Genomic DNA, 18,514 nt, shown 5'->3' on the forward strand with positions numbered 1-18,514 from the left:
CATGTCAGCGCGTATCACTAACAATGAACATGTATTGTGCAGCTCAGTGCATTTCAAAGCAGGATAGATAGTTTTACCTTTTTTTATCAAAGCTTCTACAGATATTAAAGTTTCGCACCCAAAAATGTACTACCCGTTTTCCAAATGAAGAAAAATGTTTAACAAACACTGCAACACCATAAAATATATTGTTGTCTTTCTTCCATGGAGCTGTGTACAAATTGTGCCTTCAGGCAGTCCAGTGCTCAGTTTCACAAAGTGATACAGTTCATTATGACGTGTTCCCATTATACCTTTGGTAAGTTGTATTGTGGCATCACACTCTGCTAAGCAATTAAGACCAATTTGCAGTTGAGAGCAATCTTAGCTCTTTTGTGAAATCGAGACCTTATCTTTGTGCGGATCTTTTGTGACGTCACAAGTTAGTACTTTGCTCACAGATGCAGAGCTGCCAACACTTGCCTCTTGCAATCAGGGAGATTTTGTACAACAATCAGGGGAGATATTTAGAATTACCTTCAACATAATAGGGAAAAGATGATGGAAAGATTGGTTTATTTTTGAGGGAATATTGTGCAGAATCAGGGAGAGTCTGCAACTCTGCAGATGGTTTGGAAATGAAATCAGAATTACATGTAGTTCTTTATCAACAAGTTCAATGCAATTTTGCTATCCCTATCCTATGCCACCCTTTAGCAAGCCAATAGCCTTGAGAGAGAGAAAAAGACAGAGAACTGCCGTCGATTTCACAAAACTCTTCCTAACTTAAGACTAATCTTAGGACTTAGGACGAGTCCCAACCCTGCACTGTAGCATGCAGACCTTAAGATTAATCCTAGGACGAGTTGCTAGCCTAACTCGAGATAAGACGAGTCGTAACTCTTTGTGAAATCGACGGCAGATCTTTAAAGGCACTGGACACTATTGGTAATTACTCAAGGTATTAGTTATCCTTAAAAACATATTTGGTAACAAGCAATGGAGAGCTGTTGATGGTATAAAACATTATGAGAAACAGTTCCCTCTGAAGTAACATAGTTTTTGAGAAAGAGGTAATTTCTCACTCAAACAATAAAATACTACAGGCCTGAAGCCTTTTATTAGGCATCTGAAAGCACACAAACTTGTGCAACAATGGTGTTTTTCTTTCATTATTACCTTGCAACTTCAATGACATTTGAGCCAAAATTTTTACAAATTGTTATTTTATGCACATGATGGGCTACACCAAGTGAGAATACTGGTCTTTGACATTTACCAAAGGTGTCCAGCCAAACTCTTCCTAACTTAGGATTATTCGGGTCTTTTCTTGCTTTGTATTTCTAACTTAACTTGTTTTGTAATTTATATAGTTTTGATATTGATTGTGTATTCTTGTATTTGGCCAGTGGATGTCAAGTTTCAATGTTTTTTAACGTGGACAATAAATAAATCTATCTATCTATAAAATCTATTCTTAGGACTTGGGATGAATATTACATTTATGGTTACGGAACTTAAAAGTTCCGCAACCATAAAGATAGTACACAACCCATTCCTAAGTTAGGACGAGTTACTCATCCTAATAGGATTAATCCTAACATTTGGTGAAATCAGCTGCAGTGTCTTTAAGAGAGAGAGAGAGACAGAGACAGAACGAGACTATGAGAAAAGATCTTTAAGTTCACTTACAAGTAGGTCAATGATCCAAGGATTGAGTGGTTCAAGTCCATCAAATCGCATCCTCATGTACTTCAGAACTCGGATAAGTACCTTGATGCTGTATACACAAAAAAGCAAACAAGCAGTTGGTCAGGCACTTAACATACATTTGTATGCATCGATATCATCACATACCTGTCAAATCGGAGATGGAAATGCCTATTTGTAAATGCAGACTGCATTTTCTCTGTCAGAGGTTAAAGTCCTGGCAGAAGTTTTACGGGAAATTAAATGATAAAAAATAGTTGCGCTGAAAGGTGCAGGCCTGATACTTTAAGGAGGCATCGGGGCGATTGCCTCCATGCCCCCTGGTCAATGCCTTCGTGCCCTTGAAATGCTCCAGTAGAGATTTACAATTTCCTTATAGGATGCCCTTTACGAAGGAGAAAATGCCCTGGTGCTCTTCCCCTCTGAAAAACGGAGCATAAGGGACCTGAAGGTTTCCAAAATTGTTCAATCAAATCAAAATTCCCAATCAAATGTACAAGTCGTGTCATTTTCTTATGACAACACATAAATAAGACCCTTGCTTTTTGAAGAAAAACTTCCTCAGTTACAGTTTTAAAAGTAAGATAAATAGTCTACCACTCAAAACCAGTCGTGGTGTTTTGAGGGGTAAATCAGCCACCAGGTGTGTTTATCAACTTGAAGTTCAACTAACTATCAGCTAAAACAAATTACATGTATGCAATTAACAGTTTAACAATTTCATTAAAATAATCTACAAGCTATTGGAATGGTAAAATATCAACACTGTAGAATGGTACTTTGTTTTTATTAAAAACACACCGAAGTCCAGTCGTCAACCGCAGACAGCTGGCTAACGTGCTGGGTGCCTGCGCGTCTTATTTCTACACATTTCTTAACTCCTTTATGAGTGAATTAAAGGCACTGGACACTATCGGTAATTTCTAAAAAATAAAAAATTAAAACTTACTTACCAACAAGCAAAGGGGAGCTGTTAAAAGTATATTTAACATTGTGAGAAACAGTTCCCACTGAAGTAATAAAGTTTTTGAGAAAGAGGTATCTGAAAGCACACAGTGTTTTTCTTTCATTGTTCTCTTGCAACTTCGATGAACAGTTGATTGAGTCAACATTTTCACAAATTTGTTATTGTATTAAAGCCATTGGACCTTTTCGGTACAGAAAAAAACAAAAAGTTCACAGATTTACAAATGACTTGGTTTACAGAAGGTAGTGGTGAAAGACTTCCCTTGAAATATTATTCCATGAAATGCTTTACTTTTTGAGAAAACAGTAAAACAATATCAATTCTCGTTAGCGAGAATTACGGATTTATTTTAAACACATGTCATGACACGGCGAAACGCGAGGATACACGGGTGGGTTTTCCCGTTATTTTCTCCAGACTCCGATGACCGATTGAGCCTAAATTTGCACAGGTTTGTTATTTGATGTAGAAGTTGTGATACACGAAGTGTGGGCCTTGGACAATACTGTTTACCGAAAGGGTCCAATGGTTTTAATACTGTTTGGATACACCAAGTGAAAATACCGGTCTTTGACAATTCCCAAAGGTGTCCAGTGCCTTTAAAATTGCTTCATGAGTAAATTAACTACCACCAGGACTCTTGCCGCCAATGTCCGTAAACCCAGTTATGGGGATTTACTCCATTATTGGCTACCACCCGATACGGATTTAGCGGATCAAAAAACCTGTCCATGTTCCGTAAACCATAGCTGAACTTAATTAAATTGTCAAGTACTTCTGTACTTCAGTTGCGGAGCTCTGATCCAAAATGATCCATCAAATATGAAATGTAAACTTGCCCCAGTTACAGGACACTTCAAGTTGTTTTAACGAAAGCAAGGACCATTCAATAAGACGACACGATGATGTCATTCTTTCTCGGATTGAGAACTATTTAAAGGGTCTATGTACTTTTTCAAAATACAAAATACAATGTTCAAAGATCATGATAGTAGAAAGCTTCCCTTGAAATTTCACTTACTGAGGTGCAGTAGTTTTTGAGAAATGAGTCTCAGTTTTAGCATGTAAAAACGTATTAACCAGTTATGCTATGGTTTTGGTATAATTTCATAACTGTTTAATAGGATTTTACATGCAAAAATAATGTTGTACTCATTTCTCAAAAACTGCACAACCTCAGTTAGTAATATTTGAAGGGAAGCTTTCCACTATCATTATCTTCAAACCCTGTAAGTTTAATGTAAATCTGTGGACATTTTGAAAAAGTACCCGAATCCTTTAACCATTAAACAATGAGGATTAATGAATGTTATATTGAATATCGAAACGCTGAAATTTAAAGTGACACAATATTAATACATATAGAAATCTGTTTAATAATCTGGGCCTAATTTCATGGCTCTGCTAACTGCCGAATTCTGCGTTTACGATCGCCATTCTTGGCTTGCTCGGCAAACGCCAAATTTCTGCGAAATGTACAATGCACAATGTAGTAACAAGCAAAAATTCCCTGCTAGGCCGTGAAACTTTGCTTGACGCAAGTAAAGAATTCCCTGCTTCTGTAAGCACCGATTCTTTGCTTACGGTAAGCCGAGCCACGAAATTGGGCAGACCTGATTCTTCACGGAGGCAACAAAGGCCATTGCCTCCCCTGAAATGCTCCAGTAGAATCTTACAATATCCTTATAGGATGCCCTTTACCAAGGAGAAACTGCCTTGGTGCCCTTGCCCTTCTAAAAAGGAAGCATACGGGCCTGATTGGGCCAAGACAATCTGCTGTCAGAATTACAGAAACAACAAAATAACAGAGTCAGGTATCTGACTATTTTATGAACAGTGAACACCATGCCCCATTTAATGACAGTAAGACAAACAACCTTGTCCGCATTCCTCAGAGTGTTTGCGATTCCATGAAGGACAACAAATGTTATGACAAGTGTAGAATAACATAACAATAGGGATGATGGCTAACAATAACAAGGCTTTGGATTACGATAACATCGTGTGATATATTATCACTGGTTGGAATTCAGTTCCGAAAAAAAATTGTTCTATTTATTTACTGCCAGGTAGTAATTTATTTCAGATAGCAATCCATCCAGTTTAGAATTTAGCTCTGATAATTAACCATGTTTAGTTCTGAAAAAACTTGCTCTGCTATTTTTCTTTTTTTTCCAGAAAATTGAGTCTATTCTTTTAGCTCTGAATGAGCTCTGAAAGTCACAAATTAAGTATTAAAGTAACTTGTCCAGCTACATTCTGCAGGGTACTTCTGATTAATCAACAAGTTTGTCTTCTGGAATGAAAGCAACCGCTTGAATACTAATCCTTTGCCTTTGTGGTGTAAGTGTTTTCTGTAATTTACAAAAAACTTTGACTCGAAAGCCAAAGTGAATTTCACTGTGTGGAAAATAAAACAATAAAACAATTGAACCCATAAAAAAACTTCACAGAACCTGTTGTGTGTCATAAATAATGTGTGTTTATGAATTGATTTACTCCGGCACACAAGAATTCTCAAACTACAAAATTGTGTATGCAGAAAGCTAATCATAAAGTCTAATACTTTTTCATGAAACACAACTCTTTTAGCATTAATGCCCATGTTTTACAGCTGTTTTGTATCAGTCCAAGAGCTTTTCAATCTAATTTCAGTTGATGAGCTTTTCAATCTAATTTCAGTTGATGATATATATCTGTTTGTTAGTTCAAACCACTGCATACACTGGTAAGAAACACCCGCTACCACTAAGTAGACTAGTAGTTTACAGCCTCGTCTTCTCATGTCTAATAAATTTACCCAGTCCATTTCCCTGGTGGTTTATCACTTGATATTTGCAACAAAAAGTTGCATCCCCATAAGGTGATCCTTTCCCAGATTGTAACGTTAACGGGGGCGTGATCCCTGACAAAACAGGGAGACCGCCAACACAAGGCTAGATAGCTCAGTTGGTAGAGCACAGGTACGTTAATCCAGTCCTGCTCTAGTCAATTTTGTTTTTGTTTGACCCAGAATTAACCTTCTAACCATATCCCCTGAATCAGTTAAAAATGTTACTACCATTCTAGAAGGAGCTGTCAGTCATTTATCAAAACCAACTGCTTTTTTGTGTGAAATTTCAGTTTTAAGTGATAGATTTGTTAAAATGTTCTCATGAAGTATGTTCATTTTATTCATACTACAAATACATACTGTTAGTCAATTCAGAGTTTGCCATTGACACTACTCATATAAAGGTGAATTGAACACTAATCATAAACATATTTGAGCAACAGAGGGCGCTGTTTACAACAGGCATGATGTTTTAGTCCTTGAATAAAAGTAAGACAATTTGATCAAGTACATGTACACACAGGCTGACCTATGTACAAGCAGGGCTGTATGCTTCGTTTTTGAAAGGGCAAGGGCACCAAGGCATTTTCTCCTTGGTATAGGGCACCCTTTGATGTAATTGCAAATTTGTACCGGAGCATTTCAAGGGCACCAAGGCAATGACCAGGGGACACAGAGGCAATCGCCTTCGATGCCTCCATGAAGTATCAGGCCTGTACATGTTGACTTTATTAACACACCTTTCAGGCTACTTAACCACAATTTCTCTGATTTTTCCCAAAGGGGAAAAAATTATGTACATGTTACTAAAACAGCACAAATAGTTGTAGTATAAATGGAACCAAAAGTTACTTTAGTTTTAGTTGTGCACATCTATGAAGAGTTAAAAAGTCTTCTCTTGATTACAGAAAATCCTGCTTTTAAAGGCGCACCAAATGACGAGCACACATGTACAGAACTTTGAGTTTTACCAATGTGGACCCTGCCTTTAAATCCCACAATGTGCCAAATACTTCGGGCAAAAAGAAATCTGTCTTACGTGCAAGCTGTCACTTGGTTACTATATCCAAGACCAAAAACCTCCAAGATGATACAATTAAGAATACAAAATTGATTCTTTCTTACCTAGAATGCTGCGCATTTTCCTCAAACCAGCGAGCATGTCTGACAGCCGCTAGTGATCCCTTCATAACCTTCATGGGCACTGCACAGAAAATAATCAATCACACCAGAAAAACACAAACAGGTTTTAAAAAACTGACAATTACTACCTCGAGGTCCACCTTGTAAGAGTTCTGGATCTAAATACTTTGAGAAATTAGAAGTTCGGGAAATGGGAGGGGCAGTTACAGGTTGTATGGCTTCTGGCTGGCACCCAGAACAAAGATATTGGCAAAAAAGGGAGACTGCCAACAATAGACCTAAAGGCCCGGTCCCACTGCAGCGATAACAAGAATGAATGATAGCGATAACGACGCAAAGAGAACGCAGTCCATTGTTGAATGAGTGTGTGCGTATTCTGCGTGGAGAAATTCAACAAATAGAATGCGCTCTCTTTGTGTCTTGATCATTATCGTTATCTTGATCGCTGCAGTGTGACTCAGCCTTTAATCATGCTACCTCCATCTTGGTCTTGCTCCTCGTATCAAATAACAATACTGAATGCTAATAATCATTTTGGTAACATTGAAATCAATGGGAGAAATTCATAATGGCTGCACCATGATAAAGGTCTAGGGCTACATGTAAGATAGAAACAAATGCGCAAATGAAAGGTCTGATACATAACATTAAAAGGCTCCTAATGCTGGGCGAAAAGTGAAACTTGGTATTCGGTTAACTGCTGGCCAACTGTTTGAAATTAACAGGACATTCAAACATTTTTCCCCCAGTACTTACGTGCTATAGTGAGCTGGTTTTTTTTAAGTTTTTTATTTTATTTTATGCTGTTATCATGGTTATGCTGTCTTAATAGAAGTTTTGTAAGGATTCAGACAAAACAGTCTATCTGTCGTCGTCCTGACGATCGCGGAAAATAGGAATCCAGTTTCTTGGTTGTAATTAGAGGACTTTCCGGTTAATCAAAAGGTATTCGCGCCCCTTGCGGATATCCAATTAGGTCAAAAACGGTTTACGCGATAACGGTTAAGAGAAACTATTGACCATTAACTGGATATTCAAATTATTCGGCCAAATAAAAAAATTACAGTCAGAATAATAATTGTTTTAAATTAAAACCTTATTTTAAAAAGCATTTGTCCCTGCATGCCCCCTGCCCCAAAGTAGAATGTCTGGTTATGCGACTGATGCACTTGAGTTCTTTTCTATTTGTTTACATATTTTTTAGCTCAACAGTATTTTTTCACTTACAGTGCATAGTGGGGTCGATTTTCTTGAGATTTGGTGGGATGGTTGTCACCATAATCTTAACAGTAGCGTCAGAGCTGCTGATCTCACACCCTGCCTCGTTGGCCAGCATCGTCAGGACTTCATTGGGCTCAGTCTCCTTCACTCCTTCCACCACCTTATTGCCGAGCTTAGTCACTGCCTCCGCTGATGAGAACAAAGAAACGGAAAAGCACTCTCAGTCAAACATTAGTTTTAACTTTGATCTTACTCTTACCCTATGTATGTTAGCATTTAAAGGCAGTGGACCACTATTGGTAATTACTCAAAATAATTATAAGCATTAAACCTGACTTGGTAACGAGTAAGGGGGAGAGGTTGGCAGTATAAAACATTGTGAGAAACGGCTCCCTCTGAAGTGGAGTAGTTTTCGAGAAAGAGGTAATTTTCCACGAATTTGATTTCGAGACCTCAAGTTTAGAGCTTGAGGTCTCAAAATCAACCGTCTAAACGCACACAACTTTGTGTGACAAGGGTGTTTTTTCTTTCATTATTATCTCGCAACTTCGACAACCAATTGAGCTCAAATTTTCACAGGTTAGTTATTTATTGCATATGTTGAGACACACCAAGTGAGAAGACTGGTCTTTGACAATTACCAATAGTGTCCACTGTCTTTAATACTCGGTTCTTTCCAGAGTCATAAAAAAAAAATCACTGGCATATTAATCAGGTCGGTTGGGATTCGAGCCCAAGACCCATGCAATTCTAGAGCAGTGTTTTACAAACTAGACCACCGAAATTGCCTAGTAGCTAGTGGCAGTTCGAAACCCATATTTTAGCAATTGGTGAGATGTTAAATTGGTTGCATCGGGGATCAAAATTGAACATCTCTTAAACAGACATGATTTGTCAAAGGGGGGAAACCACGCCGACAAAAGGTCATGGACTGCCAATGAAATCCAGGTCTTCATTGTGTATTGAATTGTATAAAAGACATTTACGATGTGATTCAAGTGTCTACATCAGGCCTGGAATCCCACCCAGGCCAAGGAGGCAGTGACCTCCGTTGCCCCTGGTTTGGCTTTGGTGCCCCTTCAAAAGTTTTCCATTGACTTTTAAAATAGTCCAGTGAAATTTCCAACTTTTCAAAATGAAAACTGCCTTGCCCTTTCAAGGATGAAATTCCAGGCCTGCTATTATATTCTTTTGTCATCGAGAGGCGACGGGTTGACCTTCAGTGCCATAATGGGTAACCCAAGAGTAAATACATACAGCACTCTCAATGATCCATAAAAATGTTAAAAAGTACAGGACTTGGTTGAAAAACCCTTCACAGGAAACCAGAAGCAACTCCTCTAGATATTTTCTGAAACAATATCCGACCAGATAATGGCCTCATGGAACTCGACCAAGTTATAGTTACCATTGACTATAGACGACAACTACCATGTTCCCTATGCATGTTATTTGAATCAACTTCACGTAAAACCTCAACCCCCCCCCCCCCACCCCAACCCACCACCGGCTCAAAAAACCTTTTGAAATTTCTATTTGAACACTTGCCTCAGTGACTAGGCTTCAATCAGTATTTGCAGAAGTGATAACGCTACATTTTTAGACAGTATCAATTGTCAACACAATTCTCCCAATCTAGTGCACTTTTTTTCTGCATTCAGGCGAAAAGATTTTATATTCGTGGGTAAAAGCTCCATCTGCCATGCCTAGCGTGCTCATTCATCCATCGGAAATGAGAGCTCCTGCTTATAATTGTCACCAAAATACTCATGTTTACTAAAACCTCTCTCCTTTTACGGTCCCCTGTGGTCAATTAATGCAGAGTACTATCAGGTTTTCTTCAGAAAATAACTGATTTTTCTAGTGTCTGGGTGAAGTCTTTAGGGAATCTGCGAGTCTATGAAATGGTCATTATATCAGGCACGCAAGTGCAATGAAGCACTGTAGCAATTGACAAAGATCAATGCAGCATTCTCCGACTACATTTAAATGCCTGTCAAGGAAGCCAGAGGTATAATGGGCTTGTCACACAAAGCAATTGCTACAGATAACTGGGAGGCAACTAACGGTACTGCGTGCAAAGGAAATATTCCGGGGGGTTTTAAGTGTCTGACCATCTGTGAGAAAATAATATGACGTGCCACAAAAGAACATTGGGTCCTCTATGTAATTTCATAAGACTAATGAACTGGTTGTGGTTTCTATCATAAATACATTAAAACAATTAAGTTTTGACAATACACCTTTGAAATTTGGGCAAACTTCCTTCATGGAGGCAAGTAAAATGCACATTGCACACATAATGAAAAGATGTGTTTGCTAATCACTCTTAAGAGTAAAGCAGGCCTGATACTTCACAGAGGCAACGGAGGCGATTGCCTCCATGCCCCCTAGTCATTGCGTTTTACAAATCTTGTTAAGACAAAGCCAAGAAAAGTTTATTTCACTCAGAGAAATCTCATAAAACACATGCCTTTTAGAGTAATTTGAAGGGGCTTAGGACAACGAGTAAACAGTTGGTTCCCACAGGAGAAGATCTGACATGATTTCTTACTCTAGTCAAGTGAGATAAGTCAAGTGTTACTTGTTTTTAAACACTATGGTCAGATGCACATGTATCCATCATCAACAAAGCATGTTGCACAAATTATTAAACCAATCAATTTAAGTCACACGGTGTACGCTCATTTGACAAACAACCAAATACCACAACTCTCACTGGAATAAAGTACAAGAAAACAACTGAAGACGAGCAGAGTATTCTCCTGAAGACGAGCAGAGTTAACTGTTCCAAATGTCAATACCCCACCAGCTATTTTCAGAGCCAACACTCCCACAATTTACACATGGTTGTACCCGCAAGTTTCTATTTATTGATAATTTCTTCCTATTTATCCACACCATGCAAAGCTTCAAACAATACTAACTGATGTTTTGTTAAAGTAACAATTGAATGGTTTTTAGAAATAGTTTCTCAAATAACTTCATTTAAGGTGGAAAAAATTCACAGGAAAAAAGGTTCTTGTACGAACTTCATAATCAGTAGGCTTTCAGACTAAAACTAAACAATATTTGTAATCTTTACCAATCTTGTATTATAATTACTCTAACAGATCAGAGCAACTGTGACATTAATTAAAATGTCTCTTAAAAGATTTGCAACATCAATTAAAGGCTCATTTTGTGCTCAACTGACAACTGTAATCAAATACCAATCTCATGGAAAACATATTAAAAGTCTAATGCACTTTTCAGAACAAACTACATGCTTTCTACATCAGTTTTAATTAAAGTAACATTAAAATAAGATTAACTCCTTTCTAACAAGTAACCCTCAGTACAAACCTAATAAAATACCCAGCTCACCACAGTGATTTAAATGAAAGTCAAAATACTTTCTTCTGAAACTATTTGTGTACATGTATGAAACACCTGCATAATTGAACAGGTCTGTCAGCAATTAAGAAATTTAACAATCAACTGGTGAACACGCATCATCAACTTCACATGGTGTGTGAACAAAATAACAATTTTGAAGCTGAAAGTGAAAGATCTTTCTGTGGAATCAATTGGGGAGGTTGTGGAGACGGATTGTTGAAAGAAAATGAGCATCATTTCCAATATTAGTCATCAATTAATGACACTTGAAACTATTGGTAATTGTCAAGACCACTCTTCTCACTGGGTGTATCCCAACATATGCATAAAATAACAAACCTGTGAAAGCTTGAACTCAATTGGCCATCGAAGTAACGAGATAATAATGAAAAAAAAAAAAAAAAACCTTGCCACATGAAGTTGTGCACTTTCAAATGCTCGATTTCAAGACCTCAAAATCTAATTCTGAGGTCTTGAAATCAAATTCGTGGAAAATTAATTCTTTTTTGAAAACTACGTTACTTTAGAGGGAGCCGTTTCTCACAATGTTTTATACTATCAACCTCTGGCCATTACTCGTTACCAAGTAAGGTTTTTGCTAATAATTACACTTTGACTTATTAACAATAGGGTCCACTGCCTTTAACAAGAAACGTTCTAGGAAAGTCTTTTTAAAGACCAACTTGAATTAAATACATGTAATCATCGTTGTCCTTTTTTAAAGACAGGTTAATGAGAGTGTAATGATTAAATAATTGAGTAAACTCAATAGAAATTAACACATTTCGATCAGTGTCACGCTGGACAAAAAATACAGAGATTCACAAAAAAAACAGCTAGAGAATCAAAACATCACCATGGACTTGATCCAAACAAGACAATGGTAAATACATAGCAATGAAGCTTCACAACCCTAATCCAGTCTATGTATTTTATGAACACAGAATGATTTTCCGCTGGTTTTTCTGAGGCACTTACATCAATAGAATACATTGATACCTAACCACGCAATGCCTCACAACCCAAGTTACCAACCAAATGACCTATGGTATATAAAACTTGTTGTTGCCAGACGCTTTGATCTTATCCGAGTCTTTCATAAAGCTTAGGAAAAAAGATCTATCCCTTTTCTCTCAATAAGCCTTTTTGAGATATGGCGGACACAATGCTACAACACTGTAAAGTTGTGGTAAATTTGTGCGTATTGACCATAGAAATAGAACGTATGTTATTTAGTGAAGTGCGCATTTTAGGCGACGCGGCGTTTACACGTAAACCTAATGACCACCAACATGGTGAGCGTGGCATCAGTCGCGGTGTGTGACGCGCGCGTATCACGTCCGCCATACCTCAAAAAGGTTTTTATTACCAGGCATCACTTTGAAAACCCAACTCTTTTTTTGCCATACAAGACCACACTAACCCCATTTTTTGTTTCTGTCGAGTCTAGACTGGCGACTTACATCTTTCTTGTATCAATAAAACCTCCAAGGGACTTTACAAAAAAAAAGTCAAGACGCTGCCTTGAAAAGAGTGGAGGAAACTAATAACCACAGAGCTATGAAAACATTTTTACAGCTTTGCCTAATAACCACAGCTAGATGTAATAACTACAGGTAGTGAAGAATTACTAGTGAGTCGTGCATGGGGGACTGCAGATCCTATAAGGGACACATTGTATCGGATACATGTGTAACTTTTTTAGTGGAGTGCCAGGGGACCAGTTAGCTTGTTATTTCACAAGTCCATCAGCATTTTCACTGATCACTCTTTCATTAAAAACATTTTCTATTCTTCACTAAACTAGACAGCCGAACCACTTGAAGAAACTTTTGACTAGTCCCCAGGTGTTTTAACTGCACTGTTAAAGCCATTGGACACTTTCGGAACAGAAACAAATTAAAAATTCACAGATTTACAAAGAACTGACAGGGTTTACAGAAGGTAATGGTGAAACACTTCTCTTGAAATATTATTCCATGTTATGCTTTACTTTTTGAGAAAACATTAAAACAATTATAAAAAAAAGAGATCTCCTGCGGATATATTTTAAACACATGTGTTGACACGGCGAAACGTGCGAAACCAAGGGTGGGTTTTCCCGTTATTTTCTCCTGACTCCGATGACCGACTGAGCCTAAATTTTCACAGGTTTGTTATTTTATATATAAGTTGTAATACACAAAGTGTGGGCCTTTGGACAAACTGTTTACCGAAAGTGTTCAATGGCTTTGGGAGAACCCTGGAATACCATGAGTTTTGTTTTATCAACAGGTCTGATACTTTACTGAGGCAATTGCCCCTGATCATTTCCTTGGTGCCCCTTGAAACATTCCAATATAGAAATTTCCTCAAAGAGGTGCCCTTTACCAGAAAAAAAACATCTTGGTGCCTTTGCTGTTTCAAAAACGAAGGTCTTGGTTGTTTATGCAAGGATTACTTTCTTTATCTAGTGACACTAGTAACATGCGTGTAAGAATAAAGATATCACCATAGCAAGAGACTTTGTTTGTACAGTAATAATTCTACACTACCATACATATCAGGGTGATTTTAACATGGTTGCTATTATGTGAAAGTCTGAATCACTGTTGAAAATAACAATGGTCATATGTTTTAACATCAATGTAGTTTTAGTCAAGGTCTCTTTTAAAAAATTGTCTTGTGTGAAAGGGCCTTAAAGGCAGTGGACACTATTGCTACTCAAAATAATTATCAGCATAAAAACTTACTTGGTATTGAGTAATGGGGAGAGGATGATAGAATAAAACAGTGTGAGAAACGGCTCCCTCTGAAGTTACGTAGTTTTTGAGAAAGAAGTAATTTTTCACAAATTTGATTTCAAGACCTCAGATTTAGAATTTGAGGTCTCGAAATCAAGCATCTGAAAGCACACAATTTTGTGTGACAAGGGTGTTTTTGTTGTGCATAGTTTATCTCGCAACTTCGACAACCAATTGAGCTGAAATTTTCACAGGTTGGTTATTTTGTGCTTATGTTAAGATACACCAAGTGATAAGACTGGTCATTGACAATTACCAATAGTGTCCAGTGTCTTTAAGTCATCAAGGAGGTAGCTTGAACCAAAGAGCAGTGACTCAAGATGCTTGAAATGAGTTAGGTAAAGTGGTAGAGTGTAATGTATTCATGTGCAGGTTTCCTTATCAGAAAGGTAAACCTGTTGGTATATGTACAGCAAAATCTAATTTATTTATTTTTATTGGACGAGGAGGAAAACAATATTGACAAAGTTTAAGGTAACAAACCGTTTTCCTCTGAAGATGATGATGCACTACCATGGGACTTGAAATATCAATTGGAGGCAAAGTAAAGTTGGGAATTACAAAATACTGTATGTAGGTACATGTAAATTGTGACCCGCTCTGTGAAAATGAGTCAGATGTAGGCAATTTCAAGAATTGAGTTATAATGCATGGCTGGAAAGAACACATCAGCAGCAGTAATTTGGTATTATGTCTAAGCTTTGGGGTGTATCGCGTTGCTGAGTTACTCCCGTTTGAAATCAGCCACTACACCATTTTTGGTGAAAAACAAATTACAAGTAAAATGATATTCTAAACTACCATTTCGTGCAAAAGGATACAAAAAATTTTTTTTTTTTATTTTTTACATTTTCCACATTAAACTGTCCATAACTTAATAGTGCATTGGGCGACATCTGACTCATTTTCACTGAGTGTGTCACAATTGTGCTACATTGTTGCAAACTGTATTTGAGACTCCACCATGTGTAAATACAATTTTCCGCTGTCAATTACATTTATATCAAACTTTCTTCTCTCTCAAGTTTTATCTTAGAGGACCCTCACCTCAATTTAGACTGGATCAATAAGCCCCCCTCCCACCAGGGGAACTCTCTATCAACAAACCCTATGTGGATAACTCTCAAGGCAAACATTGATTTTGCTCTGCGCGGCGCAAAACACAGAAAAGTTGTACTCCAAACTGGTTTAACAGTTTAAAGGGTATTAAAAAATGTACTTTTTTCCTAAGAAAAACACAATGTCCACAGATTTACATTAAACTTACACAGTTTGAAGATTATGATAGTAGAAAGCTTCCCTTGAAATTTTACTTACTGAGGTGCTGTAGTTTTTGAGAAATGAGTAAAAGTAATAATTTTCGTCTCAGTTTTAGCATGTAAACACGTATTAACCAGTTATGCTATGGTTTTGGTATAATATCATAACTGGTTTAGGGGATTTTACATGCTAAAATAATTTTGCTCTCATGAGACCAAAATTATTTTGTGACTTGTTTTACTCATTTCTCAAAAACTACACAACCTTAGTTAGTAATATTCGAAGGGAAGCTTTCCACTATCATTATCTTCAAACTCTGTAAGTTTAATGTAAATCTGGGGACATTTTGAAAAAGTGCCCAAATCCTCAAGTGCCCGAAGATCAGACCTTCAGCTGTCAGACTTTTTGATGGACATTTGGGGGCTTGTTCACAATTGTGATTGGAAAATGCAATAAGTCAGGTTTGGGCTATTAAAGTAGAGCAGGCAAATATAGAAAAAGGCAACACTGGACAATGATTTTCACATTTGTAACTTAAAGCCATTGGACACTTACGATAAACAGTATTGTCCAAGGCCCTCACTTTGTGTATCACAACTTATATATAAAATAAGAAACCTGTGAAAATTTAGGCTCAATAGGTCATCGGAGTCAGGAGAAAATAACGGGAAAACCCACCCTTGTTTCTGCACAATTCGTAATTCTCGATATTGAGAATTGATATTGTTTTAATGTTTTCTCAAAAAGTAAAGCATTTCATGGAATAATATTTCAAGAGAAGTCTTTCACCATTACCTTCTGTAAAACCTGTAAGTTATTTGTAAATCTGTGAACTTTTAATTTTTTTTTCTGTTTTGAAAGTGTCCCATGGCTTTAAGAGGAATGAATAAAAACACCCCTTTTCGAAACCACCGCTTGGGTTTGGGTTTTTTGCTCCGTCAGTTATTTGGAAAATCTATCAATCAATCATCAAGCATTTGTAGAGTGCCATCATTTTAAAGTTGCTTAGCAAAGTGAAGGACAAATTTTAACAAATAGAGTTGACAGAATTTTATGTGAAGATGACGAGTTCAATGGACTAAATGTTAAAAGCAGATTCAACGAGATGAGTCTAAAGCTGGCTTTAGAAGATCAGTAAGGGGTCAAGTGTATGAAGTTGATAGGGGAGATCATTCCATAGCTTTGGTGCACATGAGTCAACGCTTCATCGCCTGATGAAAATGAGATCTAAGAATGTTCAACAGTAGTTTGTTTAAAGATCTCAGAATGGGCCGAGGATGGTACACGTATGTACCTACAAAAGGGCAGGGGACTGATCCTTTTCAGCTGCTGGTCCCCGATGCTGGAACTCTCTACCAAATCACATTCGCAACATCAACTCACTCCAGACTTTAAAGTGTAAACTAAAAAAAACGCATATGTTCTCATCTATCTTAAATTGAAAATTTTGTAGCTTTCTTACCCAGCGCATTGCATCTTTTGAAAATGGGCTTTATAAATCTTAATTACTATTGTATATTGTTATTATTATTATTATTATAATTGTCTCTGATACACACTGGGACTAGACCATGAAGTGCTTTCGAAGTCAAGAGTAGGATCTTGTAATTTTGCAACAAATAGGTGCAACAGAAGCCTGATCTGTGGTTTTGAAAACGTCCATAATGCATGTAATGTGTTTGCCATTCCTTTTACCATTGCTGGTTCATTCACGTCTGTTTCCTCTAAGGTGTTACTAGCTTCTAAAGTGAAATGTATACAAATCAAATACATTAATAGAATTTAGAACTGGGGCACTCTTCCCATAAGTAACAACAATAAGAATACTGTCTGTCTTCCCTTTCAACAATTAGTGCGGAATTAGGTCCATTACCTCAAGGGAGAAGTAAATCTCTAGAATAATTCAACAATCGCACAGAAACTTCAAAGCGTAGATGTGCTAACTTCAAACATTAATTCCTTTGTATAAAACAGGTTACAAATATGCGGATTCTATTAAGACAGAACGACTCCACGACTGATTTATTGCTTTACATAAGATGACCATATTTTTTCTTATTAAAAAAGTTCCTTCATTGAAGAGGAAGCTTGACATTCCGGAAAGAGTTGAATGTGAAATTGGTCATAAAATTGAGAATTCTAGAAGAACATTTAGACTAACATGTTCAGTGATGTACATTACCATGCCCAACATATTAAAGGCAGGGTGTAATTTTGGTAATTACTCCTTAAAGACAGAGGACACTATTGGTAATTGTCAAAGACCAGTCTTCTCACTTGGTGTATGTCAACATATAGGCACAAAATAACAAACCTGTGAAAATTTGAGCTCAATTGGTCGTCGAAGTTGCAAGATAATAATGAAAGAAAAAAACACCCTTGTTAAATGAAGTTGTGTGCTTTCAGATGGTTGATTTTGAGACCTCAAATTCTAAACCTGATGTCTCGAAATCAAATTCGTGGAAAATTACTTCTTTCTCGGAAACTACTCCACTTCAGAGGGAGCCGTTTCTCACAATGTATAATACTACCAAACTCTCCCCATTACTCGCTACCTAGTAAGGTTTTATGCTAATAATTATTTTGAGTAATTACCAATAGTGTCCACTGCCTAGCAATAAAAACATTCTTGGTAAAAAGCACCGGAAAGCTGTTGATTTTATAAAACATTGATAGAAACAAACCCCTTTGAAATACATGATTTAAGAAAGGAGTATCTTTTCACCCGCAATTTTAAATCCGAGAAAGGCTTCAGGCATGAAGCCTTTTCTTGGGCTTCTAAAAGCCAACCATTCTATGGAGCAATTGTATTTTTTCCTTTCATTATTTTCTTGCAACCTGGATGACCAGTTGAGCCCAAAATGTTCAAAGGTTTGTTATTGTTTGATATGATGAGATGTACCAAGTGATGGTTACACATGCATTAATTGGTATTGCCCCTCAGTACTTGTGTGACCTTTTCACTTTGTATCAACAAGGCAGGGCGGTACTCAGATCTTCTAGAGACAAACTTCTTCTTAAGGCAATTATACACTTTCGGTACAGAAAAAAAGAAAAAAGTTCACAGATTTACAAATAATTTACAGCGTTTACAGGAGGTAATGGTGAAAGACTTCTCTTGAAATATTGTTCCATGAAATGCTTTACTTTTTGAGAAAACATTAAAACAATATCAATTCTCGATAGCGAGAATTACAGTTTTTTTTAAACACATGTCATGACACGGCGAAACGCGCGGAA

At 37.1% G+C, this 18,514-nt stretch overlaps 1 protein-coding gene across 2 annotated transcripts in view; it reads right to left on the reverse strand.

Moving 5' to 3' along the window:
• The window catches only part of LOC139937621 (interleukin enhancer-binding factor 2 homolog), a 92,590-nt gene that overhangs the window by 65,527 nt on the left and 8,549 nt on the right, over positions 1–18,514 (reverse strand). For both annotated transcript variants that reach the window (XM_071932857.1, XM_071932856.1), the window contains exons 7-9: positions 7,860–8,042; positions 6,615–6,693; positions 1,672–1,759 (exon numbers count right to left, since the gene is read on the reverse strand). In XM_071932857.1, coding sequence (XP_071788958.1) covers positions 1,672–1,759; positions 6,615–6,693; positions 7,860–8,042 — 350 coding nt within the window. The remainder of the gene's footprint in view (positions 1–1,671; positions 1,760–6,614; positions 6,694–7,859; positions 8,043–18,514) is intronic.

This window comes from Asterias amurensis, chromosome 5 (genome assembly GCF_032118995.1).
Source record: "Asterias amurensis chromosome 5, ASM3211899v1".
NCBI classification, from domain to species: Eukaryota; Metazoa; Echinodermata; class Asteroidea; order Forcipulatida; family Asteriidae; genus Asterias; species Asterias amurensis.